We start from the raw sequence: 13,757 nt of genomic DNA on the forward strand, positions 1-13,757 counted from the left end.
GAAGATGAGGCACTCTTCCTCCAGCTGTCGTGTTGCTATGGTTTGGCGATGGAGGAGTCCAAAGACCTGCATATCCTTGTTGGAGTGGGAGGGGGAGTTGAAATGTTGAGCCACAGGGTGGTTGGGTTGGTTGGTCCGGGTGTCCCAGAGGTGTTCTCTGAAACGCTTCGCAAGTAGCCGGCCTGTCTCCCCAATATAGAGGGGGCCACATCGGGTGCAGAGGATGTAATAGATGATGTGTGTGGAGGTGCAGGTGAATTTGTGGCGGATATGGAAGTTTCCTTTGGGGCCTTGGAGGGAGGTGAGGGGGGAGGTGTGGGCGCAAGTCTTGCACCTCCTGCGGTTGCAGGGGAAGGTGCGGGGAGTGGAGGTTGGGTTGGTGGGGGGTGTGGATCTGACGAGGGAGTCACAGAGGGAGTGGTCTTTACGGAATGCTGATAGGGGAGGGGAGGGAAATATATCCTTGGTGGTGGGGTCCGTTTGGAGGTAGCGGAAATGACGGCGGATGATGCGCTGTACATGGAGATTGGTGATTGCTCCAATCTCATGCAATTCCATGTTATAAGAAAATCTCGTAATAGCAGCATCATTTAAATGTTCAAGCTATAACAAGTGTCCCCAATTCGTCAATCATGTTTGAATTTGTATAAATGAAACACGCTTTATAGCAGAGCAACCTATACAAACCTATAAAACTTAACAGAACTAGATAGGCAATCACAGGAAGGATGTTCACAACGACTGGTGAGTTCAGAGTCATGGATCACATTTTAAGGATGTGGAGTAGTCATTTAGGGTTTAGATGAGGAGAACGGTTTTCACCTGCAGAGTAGCGAGCAATTAGAATTATCTGCCACAAAAAATGAGGCCAAAATTTTGAATGCTTTCAAGGAGGGGTTAGATATCATTCTCAGGGCTAAAGGATAAGGTTCGAGGAGAAACAAAGAACACAGTCCTGATTTGCATGATCAGTCACGATCATGTTGAATGACACAACAGACTGAAAGGGCCTACGCCTGCTCCTAGTTTATAAGCTTTATTGAGTTTCATCAACTCCTCTGGCAGAAAGTCCAACTTTACCCAAAGAATAAATAAGCATCTCTTCTATTTTCAAAGAACAATGAAATTGATGGCAATGAAAACCAGACTCTACCCAAAGAATGGACTTTTGATGAAGCTTATGACTTGTGGTAGGGGGACAGCCTGTCAAAAGTGTCATGTAAGCAGAACCAAGTGCAGAAAAAGCTTGTCAGCATGCAAGCCATAATATAACCTTTAAAATTATGAATTAGTAAGGGTGAATAATTATGCAGATTATGAACAGAGTCATACAACATGGAAACAGACCCTTCATTCAAACCAGACCATGCTGAACATGTTCCCAGAACAAATTAGACCCAGTGCCAGCATTTGGCCATATCTCTCCAAACCTTTCCTATTCATGTCCCTATCCAAATGTCTTTTAAATGTTGTAACTCTACCTGCATCCATTTCTTCTGGCAGTTCATTCCACACACTAACCACTGTGTAAAAACAAAAAGTTGCTCATGTCCTTTTTAAATATCTTCCTCCTTTCACGTTAGAAGTATGCCTCTTAGTTTTGAACTCCCCCACCCTGGGGAAAACACCCTTGCTATTCACCTTCTCTATGATTTTAGAAACCTCTATGGTCGCCCCACAACCTCCAACACTCTAGCGAAAAGTCATCTCAGCTTATCCAGCCTCACCTTAAAACTCAAACCCTCCAAACCTGGCAAATCAAGTTAGTTCAAAACAGCTAAGCCTCAGGATGGCTGTTGAAAGCATGTTGAAAAAAACGAGAACACAGGAACTACCAGCACAAGAAAATAAACCTCTCAAACTGTAGAAATCTGAACCACATTCATAAGTAAAGTTGCCCTGAAATGTCTTTCATTACAGGAGACAATATATTCTCTGTAAGGGGAGCAATATGAATCTCCAAATAAAGCCACATTTGTGAAACAACTTGAGGGATGGGCAACCAAAAGAAAACACATTAGGTAGAACAGCATTTATTCATGTGATGGTTGAATAAATCGTTAAAGTCAGATTCAAATGAACATAGCCGGTCATCCAGCACCTCAAACGCATTCCAGCATTAAACTTAATCATGGCATCCCAACTCAATGCCCCAACAATAATGCCAAAGAAAATTTGTTAATCTGTAAAATTTCAAATGAATTAGCTGTCAGAGGAAGTGGTGGAGGCTAGTACAATTCCAACATTGAAAAGACATTTGGATGGGTACATGATTAGGAAGGGTTTAGCAGGATATAGGCCAAATGCGGACAAATGGGATTAGATTGATTTAGGATATCTGGTTGGACTGAAAAGTCTGTTTCCCTGCTGCACATCTCTAGGACTCTATTTGCCCCAGTATCTAGAGCATATTGGGAGAGCAATTTACATAATTTCATTATCGTTAGCAAAGGCATTTCCTAGTTTCTCTATTAAGATCATGGAATCCCTACAGCGTGGATTAAATGATAACATTTTATTTATAGTATCAAGTGTTCTCATCCTTATTCCCCTACCAGAGGAATATTTCCCTGAAAGTACCTTGTTGAATTCTTTAACATTTAAAACCAATCAAATCACCCCCTCAATCTTCTGTACTCCAGGAATCAAATACAAATTTACACAAACTGTCCTCATAAGTTTCCAAACCACAATAACATGCAGAAGAATTTGAACTACACTGTCAAAGTATATTTTCTTTGTGATGTACACAATGAAATGTAGTCCTCTGGACTGGGTCTACCTGAGGCCCTGTGAAACTATTCCAAAAACATTCATTTTGTAACCAAGCCCCCTTCAAATAAAGATGAAAACTATTTTAGACTTTGTTCTGTCAATCTGTTTAGACATACCTCCATGGCCATCACATCCCGAGGTGGGACTTGAACCCTGACCTTCTAACGTTGGAAGTAGGGATACTACGGCTGTGCCACAAGACCCACCATAACTCACTAAACTTGTTAATAACCTTTTTGCACCTGTTTATTAGCTGAGCCACTAAAGATGACCACACACGTGATTTTCAAATGCAGCTGATCTTTGAATCTAAGCCAGCTCTCAAATCCTGTAAGTCTGCATCTCAACAGCTGCTTTACTTTTCACTTCTACTAGCTTCCTAGGTAAAATATTGCAGTTATTGTCCAAGAACATAAAAGTAAAAATATGGACAGAAAAAAATGAATGCTATGAGAAGTTTCCATTCTGCTTATTTTACTAAGCTTTATTTCCAATATTTCATATGGTCCACAGAATTCTCAGACCATATTGTGCTGAATGAATGATATTGTAACCTCATCAAAATATCGCTTGATGCAAAACACAGCCAATAAACTAGTTAGTTTGGAGTGTATTTGCAACTAGTTTGCACCAGTAGACTATTTCAAACAAAAATATACAAGATGTACTTTAAATCCATGTTTGTTGTTTATCGTTGTACTTGCAACACAGTCATGCTTATTACTTAATAGGACTCTACCTTTCCTTCCAAGTTAAGTTGCTGCATTTCTTGGTCACTATTTCCAATTCCAATAAATGCACATGGCTGTGATTCTTGTTCGTTGCATCCATCTCGCTCCATCTGATCTTTCTTTTTCTTCCAGCCACTGCCCATTAGATATACACATGGAGGGGGGCAGAAAAATCTGCAATATAAAACATTCAAAATGTTTAACTAATATGAATATGCTAGCCTTGGATTGAAATACATGAATACCAGTACCCCAAGTGGTATTTAATCCGATTTCCACTTCAGCTCCAAAATCTGATCACTTTCTGGCATGTTCTTGGTTTTCATGTGCAATGGCCAATTCAAATGGATCAAAATGAAACTGAACAGCCACTCAATCATTCTTCCCCTTCAAGTTCATAGATCACAGAATCCCTGCAAAGTGAAAAAAAGACCATTTGGCCCAAAAGGTCCATACCGACCCATTCCCCCATTACTCTACAGTTACCCCTGACTAATGCACCTAACCTACACATCCCTGAATACATTTACCTGACCTACACATCTTTGGAAACCCATGCAGACACGAGGAGACTGTCTGTTTGGAGTTTGCAGAGTCTCCAGAGGCTGGATTTGAACCCGGGTCTCAGGCATTGAGGCAGCTGTGCTAACTGCTGAGCCACCATGCTGCCCAAAGTTATAACACCACCTTTCCGGGCCTCTTCTGATATTTACTAGCTGCCAAGTCAGTGTAATGATGCACACAACTTTGCATTGCAAATGCTTTCTTCTGAAAATAAACCCGAATTGCAACAGCATTTTGTCAAGTACATATTTTAGCAAATATGCCATGACACTGCAGCCGAGTTAACACAGAATGGTACAACACAGGAAGGGGCCCTCAGCTCACGGTACTGTGCCAAACTGGACACCAAATTAAGTTAAATCTTTTCAGTCTGCTCTTGACTTACATCTTTTCATTCCTTGCACATTTGTACTTTTCTAAAAACACCTTAAAACCCCTATCGTATCTGCCTCCACTACCACCAATCCCTGGAAGCGCGATCCGGACTCTTACCACTCTAAAGAAAACTTGCTCCTCACCTCTGTTTTTAGCTTTCCCATCTCTCACTTAAATGCATGTCCACTCCTAGTATTCGACATTTCAATTCTGGGAAAAAAACGACTCCAACTGTCAACCCTATCTACACATTTCAATTTTGTAGACTTTTATAAAGTCACCATCCATCTTCTGTCATTCCAGAGAAACAATATTTGTTTGTCTCGCCTCTCTAGTCTAGAAGTCTCAACCTCTAACTCAAGCAGCATCCTGGTAGACTTCTTCTGCACCTTCTCCAAAGCCTCCACATCCTTCCCATAATGTGGCAACCAGAATTGAACAATACTCTTAAGTGCAGCCTAACCAAAGTCTTATAAAGCTGCAAGACACCCTGATCTAGTAGTCAATGCCCGACCAATAAAGGCAAGCATGCCATAACACCTTCTTTACTGTTGTAACTACTTGTATGCCCACTTTCAGGGAGCTATGGACTTCAAGTCTAATATAGTGGTGTACATTAATGATGTTCGCAGTCCTGCCATGAAATGGATAATTTTCCTTAGCATTTGATCTTCCAAAGTGCAGCACTACCACAAAATGCCATAGTTTTATTTGACCAACCAATATTACTGTACACTTCTTTATAGTTCTGCAATGTATTGCAATTTTATAACTTTGTCAAACCAACTCACTAAATGAATTAGAGTAAACTAGGACTACAGGAGCTGTTAATTAGATATTACTTTTCAATACTGTATTCTTTAAACAACCATTTTGCGTTACTATTTCTTGCATCACAAGTTTCAACTTACAGTCCCAAATGTTTGTAAAGGGAAAATGACTTCATGATGGCTAAGTAGATGTTGTCTTACCAATCCGTTCAGTGATGTTATTATATATCGCTAGAACAGGTGGGATGTGAACGCAGGCCTCTTGGTCCAGAGGTTGGGACACTATCACTGCACAGGAGCTCTAATAGTGACTATGCAAACATAACTTAAAACCACAGGTTAGTTGACCTCAACAGCAATTTTAAAAAAACAATTCATTTCAGAGAAGCAGAGTCAACACAGGGAAAGTTAAGTGATTTGTTAAAAACTAGCCATTTGTAGTTTCCCCCCCCCACAAGATGTTGAACAAAATATAGCACCTTGGATTTCCATGAAAATGAATTTATCCTAACAAAAAATGGGACTGAGGATATAAAATCAGTAAGTTGTTCTAGTTATTCTGAACAGAAGTATTCTATAGAGAAGTAGAACTACTCTGGACCTTATAACAGTGCTCACTTCTGCAGTTTTCTTGTGGCTTACCTTTCAGGTCTTTCTGAACACATGAATGAGAGGGGGGTAGCTACATTTTCACTGGAAGAATAAGGAAGCAATTGAATGCTGCACATCTGGGTGGCGTTGAGAAACAAGGCAAACTCAAAGTACAAATACAATCATTAAAAATTGTATCACAGGTTAGTACAAGGGGCATGGACAGGATAAACAAACAAGGTCTTTTCCTTGGGTTCGGTGGGGGTAGGGGAAGAGGAGAGAACTAAAGGGTTTAGGGTTAGGGTGAAAGGGGAGGATATAAAAGGGGCTTAAGGGGCATCATTTTCCATGCAGAGGGTGGTGCATGTATGCAATGAGCTGCCACAGGAATTGATGGAGGCAGCAACATTTAAATGGCATCTGGATCAGTAATATGAATAGGAAGGTTGAGAGAGACGTGGGACACATGCTGGCAAATGGAGCTAGATTTATGTCGATTATCTGGTCGGTATGGACAGGATGGACCAAAAGGTCTATTGCCGTGCTGTATACCCCTATGACTCTATAACCAAATAATTAAGAATTTATGAAATTTGCTACACAGAAAAATTAGGTGAAAGGATAGGACAGAGCTACAATGACAGATACTTAAAGGGATATTTCAGAACACAAAATAGCTTAATCTGCACAAGAAAAAAAATCCAGGGATTTCTACCTTTCTGTAGTTAGGTAGAAATGTTAACAATAAAACGTAAAGACAAGTGCCTTGTCCTTGTGGACTTCATCTTACAGGGGGTTATAGAAATAGTGGATACATTTGTGAAAATTAAAACCAAAGTCCTTGGATTTGGGGAGGGTCTAAATAGATTGATGAAAGCGAAAGCAGGGAGACAAACTGTGGGAAACTACAGGCCTTTAGCAGATGAAACTGCTCCTGTATCATGTGGAATACGACAGAGTATCAGTGACTTTAGAGAATAACGTAAATGCATAGGAGACAGTACAAGGCTTTACACGGCCTATGCATAAAGGTTGGACAGGTTAGGTTCATATCTGCTACAGTTTAGAAGACTAACAGGTGATTTAATTGAAACAAAGATCCTGAGGAGTCTTGGCATTGTAGATGAGGACAGGATGTTTCATCATGTAGGAGAATCTGGAAATTAAGGTCTTGTTTTAAAAATCATGGGTCACCAACTTCAGACAAAGGTGAGGTGAGACTTTATTTTGAGCACCGAAAGTCTTTGAATGTTCCCACCATCTTTTCAGAAAGAAAACGACTTGTTGCATATTTTGAAGGCAGGGGTAGACAGATTCTTGTTAAATAAGGGGGTGTAAAAGGTTATCATGGGTCGGTGAGAATGTGAATTTGCAGTTACCATCACAGCTGTCATTGAAAGGCGGAGCAGGCTTGACAGACTGAATGGCCGCGGAGGTTTGATGCTTGGTTTATTTCAGAAAGACATTAGCTTCCATACACAAGGTGAATAGTTCATTGTCTGTTCTCAGTGTTATAACAATTGGGGTGAGGCAATTGGGGTGGGGCAAGCGTCCATCTTGCTTCTCACACTTGATAATCAAAAATCATGCATGGCTGTGAAATGAATTAATATTGAAGGGGAAATAATGGTGGAGCAGGCTTGATAGACTGAATGGCTTACTCCTAATTTATAGGATTTTATGTTCATATTTAAAATGCAATATTCCCAACACACAGCTTTGCTGATATTGTCCAAACTCAAGCTTCCAGTTCCATTTTTCAAACATGAAGCTAAATTTATTTAAATTTCATTTATTTTTAAAACTTCTCTTGGTCCTTGATCAAGTTTTACTTTAAAATTTCTGACACTTCAAAATAAAATTTTCACTTGACAGTGGTACCAATGAATGTTTGCGCTTTGCTACAAAGGTATACATATCAAAGTACAAAATTCCAATAATTCTCAAAATTACTCACCTGTGGTTATTAAACAAAAGGATTTCAAATGTAACCTGTTGCTGATTTCCTGCTCATGTTAAACCATGCTATAGTAAATTCTTAGAACCTGAATTCTTAAAACTAACTGTTGTGGTTAACCAGCAGAGTCAATTTCCTCCGGTGTATGACACGTTATTTACCTAACATTCTTGTTGTGTGCTTTGACTATTTTAGGCATCTACACTGGAAGTAGTTGAATTTCTTTCTAATGGCTTTGTTGCCATATTTCTGAAACACTAAAATTAAACACTATTACATTTAAAAAGTTTCATTATTTCCCCTCAATAATAATTCATTTCACAGCCATGCATGATTTTTGATTATCAAGTATGAGAAGCAAGATGGACGCTTGCCCCACCCTAATCTAAAAAAAAATCTAATCTAATTGTTATAACACTGAGGACAATGAACTAGTCAACTTGTGTATGGAAGCTAATGTATTTCTGAAATAAACCAAGCATCAAACCTCTGAGGCAATTATTTCCCATCATCAAAATCTGAAATTGCACAATGCTCAACACAACTGATAACTCCTCTTTAATATTCCTTCACAGGATGCAAGTGGCACTGGCTAGGCCAGCCTTTGCTGCTATTCTCAAGTTTCCCTGAAGAATCTGGTAGTGATCCTTCTAAAACATCTGCCGCCCATCCTTTGCTGGTACAAAACAGTGCTGTTATGAAGGGAGTTGCAGGATTTTAACAGTGACAGTGAAGGAATGGCAAATTTGTTCCAAGTTAGGATGGTAAATGACTTGAAAAGGAGTTTGCAGATAATGTTCCCATACATCTTTGTCTTTTTAGGTAGTATAGGTCGCAGATGTAGAAGATGCTGTTGCAGAAACCTTGGCAAGTTGCTGTATCGCTACCTTGTATACAACACGTCAGGGGATGCGGTGGCAATGCGCACACTTGGGTCGGGTGAGAGGGCGAATAGGTTTGCTGATGCAGACTTTGGGCAATAGTTGGCACTGGCAGAGGTCACAATTTGGAAGGGGAGCGCATGTGACAAATAGGTCAGATACTGTACACAACCCTACAAACAAACAGCATAATATACTATACAAAAGTCAATGTGATGTGCAGCTCCAATTCCTTAAATTGAAAAGTGGAGTACCTATATTTATCTGCTCCCATTTCTATAATCACTGGTGGACTGTACTGGGACCAATCCAAAGATTGCTACCATGGAGAATCTATTACTCATCATCTTAGCTCTTTGGCCTACACTGCCATTCAATATGATTACAGCTCATCTCTCTCAACTCCATTCGTCCATCCACTCTAACTCAAGACCTATTTCAGGCTTGGAATCTCCATAACCCTCTTACGATCAGGTGATCCTCTACCACCAGGATCGTTACAGAAGTATGGACATCTTTTTCATGAGCTTGGATAAAAGCTTGAAATGTAGAAGCAAAGTTTAAGCCCAGCCAAACTCTGCAATTTGTGAACCGCAGAGTCAGAATAGACAATACTCATTCAGCCAGGCCTTGAATAATCAACTTCCTGTTGAAACCAGACAGGTCTGGAACTGCCTAGCCAGACGCTAACAGCCACATGGTTTGTTGTGAAACAATTATTTTACACCTCCAGTGAACCTGCTTTGTTACAAGCATGCTACAGATCTGGCCCCACTCAGTACTAGCATTGAACACTAGCCTCAGAATAAGAGGGGATAAAAGGACAACTGGAGACCCAGCTCTCTCTGCTTTGTGCATTTGCCTCAACAGCATCTCCAGAGACCACCTCCGTGAGATGACTCGAAAACCAGAACCAGACTGAGACAAGAGAAGCTCAAATCAATGACTGCAGATCCTGAAATAACAACCAACCCTCAAAAATTGAGGAACAGAATGCTCCAGCTTTATTGAATGGTTTTACCAGTCATTTCAGATACAGCAGTAGGGACCTGAAGATAGGGTGTAGCAAATCCTCAGTCAAAACATAGATAGCTAGGTGTAGATTTGAGACAGTTTACTGAAGATCCTGTGAAGAGGTTGATACAGTTTGATAGAATTTATTTAAAGTAGAATAAGAGTCTAATAAATATTGTTTTTCCTTGACAAATTGTTCAATAAAGTATTCATTAAAGTTGTGTTGGGGCCTTCCCTGACTCTTGGCATTTTTGTCTCATGCATCACACCCCCATGTTAAAAAGGGTTACTGCGATCTGGTCGAGATTTGTCAGGGTAAATATACGCACACTTTCACTTTACAATACTATATCAATGCTTTGCTGACTTTCTAATACTGAGGGTACCTTGCCAATCTGAATTTTGTTGAGGACCATAAGTTATTATAATACTATTCCTTAGGCTTAACCCCTTCCTGAAAACAGTTGGAGCAAGAAATTCCCAAACTGTTTATTCTAATGAGCAACTTTCAAAGTTGAGCTTTGGCTCAATTATTTTAAAAAAGCACCGTAGACTAAAATCACTCATCACATGACTAGCTGCATAGAAACTGGAGAACATGCATACAACAACCACTCAAACTGCAGAAACAATCCACATTATAAACCATTGTTCTAAAATCCCACTTGCTGAAATTCTCTTCATAACTTTCATGCGCATAACCTTGCACATAATTAAGTGCACCACAGCAAAGTGCATAGTACAAACTAACTGTTCAGGACATGGAGAGCAAGTCAGGAAAGGGGACGGTCAGTTGTTTGCTGAGCTTTGAGTTTCTAGAAAATAATTGAGAGGATAGATTCACAACATGTTGAATTGCTGCAACTAATGCTGTGGTAGCGTGGAGGGAAAGTTTAGACCGCAAATTGCTGAAATGAGAGATTCTGGAGTTTGTGTGTTTGGTGGAACAGAGAAAGCCAATCCATTGTCACAAGGATCAGTTTGTGCAGAGCTATAAAACAGCAAGAGCATCAAATAGTGGTAGTAATTGTTTGCAAGCCATTGAACAGTAGCAAAGTACAGCACAATATAAATCTGGAAATTAGCGGTGTTGGTAGCAAGAGCAATACAGCAATCATAGGGGCCTTCAATCTACAGATAAATTGGGTAAACTAAATTTGCTAACGCTGTGAAGGACAAATTAATAGCACGTGTTGAGGAACCACAGAATGGATAATTTTAAATCTGGGATTGCACAATGAGAAAATGATAATTAATAATCTTGTTGTAAAGGTACCTTTATGGAAGTGTATTCATTAAATGATAATGTAAAATTCTAAGCCTGAAAGTACAATGATCATTCTGAAATTAAAGCCTACCTTGAAACAAAAATCTATGGGTAGATTTGGATTTGAGTTTTGAAGAGCCAATGAATTGTGCTCCACTAGAAATACTAAAGAGGTGTGACTGCAGACAGGAAATGGATAGCATTTGAACAGTTAATTCATGGTTTACACTAAATTCGGATTCCTTTGAAAAACAAAAATCCAATCATGACAAAAAAAATTGTTCTAGGTTAAAGGAAGACACCAATGAAGTTGGCAGAAAATCAATATAATTGCGGATGGGGAGCACTTTAAAATTCAACAAAGAACCACCAAAAACCCTTGGAGAAAATGTCATATGAAAGTAAGCTAGCAAAGCCAGTACTGGTAGTCGCCAAGTTACGAACGGGTTCCATTCTGGATTCTATTTGAAAGTTGATTTGTATGCAAGCTAGAACACAATGTAGGACAATGTAAAGCAGTCGTTTGTAAGAACAAATTTTTTTAATGCCAGGTCAATAATTTCGCCCGTGGGGAATCATGTTGGTAAGCACAAGCATTCTTAAGTTGGATGCTCATAAATTGACAGCCCCTGTAAATGCTTTTACAAGCATGCAAATTGGAAAAGATTAGCAAAAACAAACATGAGTGAGTATGCTCCAGGCAGAGACAAGAGAATCTACAATGGGAAACAAGAAAATGCACAGAATCTAACCAAAAATGTATCGGTCTTCAGAGAACAAGATAGAAAAAAAATCTCCCAGACCAAATGGACTAATGAGAACAAGGACTGAAAGAAATTAGCATTAATTTAAAAAATAATAGGGACATAAACGGGAATGTATGTGGATAAATCTTCTGAACCTCATGATTTCAGAACAATGGATTAGGTGGCTATAAAGATAGTGAACAGGTCGGTGGACATATAAAATCCTATGAATAAAGAACTGTTCCAGCAGACTGAAAGGCAGTGAATCTCACCTACCTATGCTTATAGGATATGATAGCAGGACATTTTGAAAGTAATGGTAGGATCGGGCAGAGTCAACGTGAATTTACGAAAGGGAAATAGTGTTGGACAAACCTGTCAAAAGGTTTTGGATGATGTAACTAGCAGAACAGAAAGGAGAACCTGTGGAGACAGTGTATTTGGATTTTCAGTAAGCCTTCAGCAAGATATTAATTTTGATACTGAACAAAATTACACCACATAGGATGTGGCAGAATAGAATCACAGTTTGAAGAGGCCCTTCAGTCTATCATGTCTGTACTGCCAAAGCTACACAAAACCTACACTATTTCCACCTTCTAAGACCACAGCCTTGAATTTTATGACTTTTCAACCTTTTGAAGGTTGAGAAGTTACCTGCTTCTATTACACACTTTAGTGCATTTCACAGCCCCACCACATTCTGCATGAAAAACATTTCCCTCAAATCCCCTCAAATATACTGCCTTCCACCTTAAAATTATGTCCCCTTTTTATTGGCCCTTCAAGTAAGGGGAACAGCTGCTTTATATTCACCTTGTCCAAGCCTCAATTATACACCTCTATCACCTCAACCTTCGCTGATCCAAAGAAAACAAGCCAAGCTTATCCAGCCTCTCTTCACAGCTAAAGTGCTCCAAGTTCAATGGTGCAATACCTTAGCAGGGATGACAGTGGAGGAACAATGGCTGATATTTCTGTGTATAATGCAGAAGATGCAGGATCAGTTCATTCCAAAAAAGAAGAAAGATCCTAGGAGGAGGCATGGGATGCCGTGGCTGACAAGGGAAGTTAAGAAAAATGTAAAGTTAAAAGAGAAAAAGTATAACATAGCAAAGATAAGTGGGAAAACAGAGGACTGGGAAGCTTTTAAAGAACAACAGAGGATTACTAAGAAGGAAATACGCAGAGAAAAAATGAGGTACGAAGGTAAACTGGCCATAAATATAAAGGAGGATAGTAAAAGCTTTTTTAGGTACACGAAACGCAAAAAAAAGGTTAAGACTAAAATTGGGCCCTTGAAGACAGAAACAGGGGAATATATTACAGGGAACAAAGAAATGGCAGAAGAATTGAATTTGTACTTCAGATCTGTGTTCACTGGGGAAGACACAAGCAATCTCCCTGAGGTAACAGTGACTGAAGGACCTGAAGGGAATTTATATTTGCCAGGAATTGGCGTTGGAGAGACTGTTAGGTCTGAAGGTTGATAAATCCCCAGGGCCTGATGGCCTACATCCCAGGGTACTAAAGGAGGTGGCTCTAGAAATCGTGGATGCATTGATGATTATTTTCCAGAGTTCAATAGATTCAGGATCAGTTCCTGCAGATTGGAGGGTGGCAAATGTTGTACCACTTTTTAAGAAAGGTGGGCAAGAGAAAGCAGGAAATTATAGACCAGTTAGTCTGACGTCAGTGGTGGGAAAGATGCTGGAGTCAATTATAAAGGATGAAATTACGACATATCTGGATAGCAGAAACAGGATAGGTCAGAGTCAGCATGGCTTTATGAAGGGGAAATCATGCTTGACTAATCTTCTAGAATTTCTTTGAGGATGTAACTCTGAAGCTGGACAAGAGAGATCCAGTGGATGTAGTGTACCTGGACTTCCAGAAAGCTTTTGACAAAGTCCCACATAGGAGGTTAGTGAGCAAAATTAGGACACATGGTATTGGGGGCAAAGTACTAACTCAGATTGAAAATTGGTTGGCTGACAGGAAACAGTAGTGATAACCGGCTCCCTTTCGGAATGGCAGTGGGGTACCGCAGGGATCAGTGCTGGGACCGCAGCTTTTTACAATATAT

At 39.8% G+C, this 13,757-nt stretch overlaps 1 protein-coding gene across 4 annotated transcripts in view; it reads right to left on the reverse strand.

Moving 5' to 3' along the window:
• Nucleotides 1–13,757, reverse strand: part of rbpjb (recombination signal binding protein for immunoglobulin kappa J region b) — a 105,751-nt gene that overhangs the window by 48,194 nt on the left and 43,800 nt on the right. For all 4 annotated transcript variants that reach the window (XM_043693585.1, XM_043693566.1, XM_043693595.1 and 1 more), the window contains one exon: nt 3,515–3,680. In XM_043693585.1, coding sequence (XP_043549520.1) covers nt 3,515–3,680 — 166 coding nt within the window. The remainder of the gene's footprint in view (nt 1–3,514; nt 3,681–13,757) is intronic.

The sequence above is a fragment of the Chiloscyllium plagiosum genome, chromosome 1 (assembly GCF_004010195.1).
Source record: "Chiloscyllium plagiosum isolate BGI_BamShark_2017 chromosome 1, ASM401019v2, whole genome shotgun sequence".
Classification (NCBI taxonomy): domain Eukaryota; kingdom Metazoa; phylum Chordata; class Chondrichthyes; order Orectolobiformes; family Hemiscylliidae; genus Chiloscyllium; species Chiloscyllium plagiosum.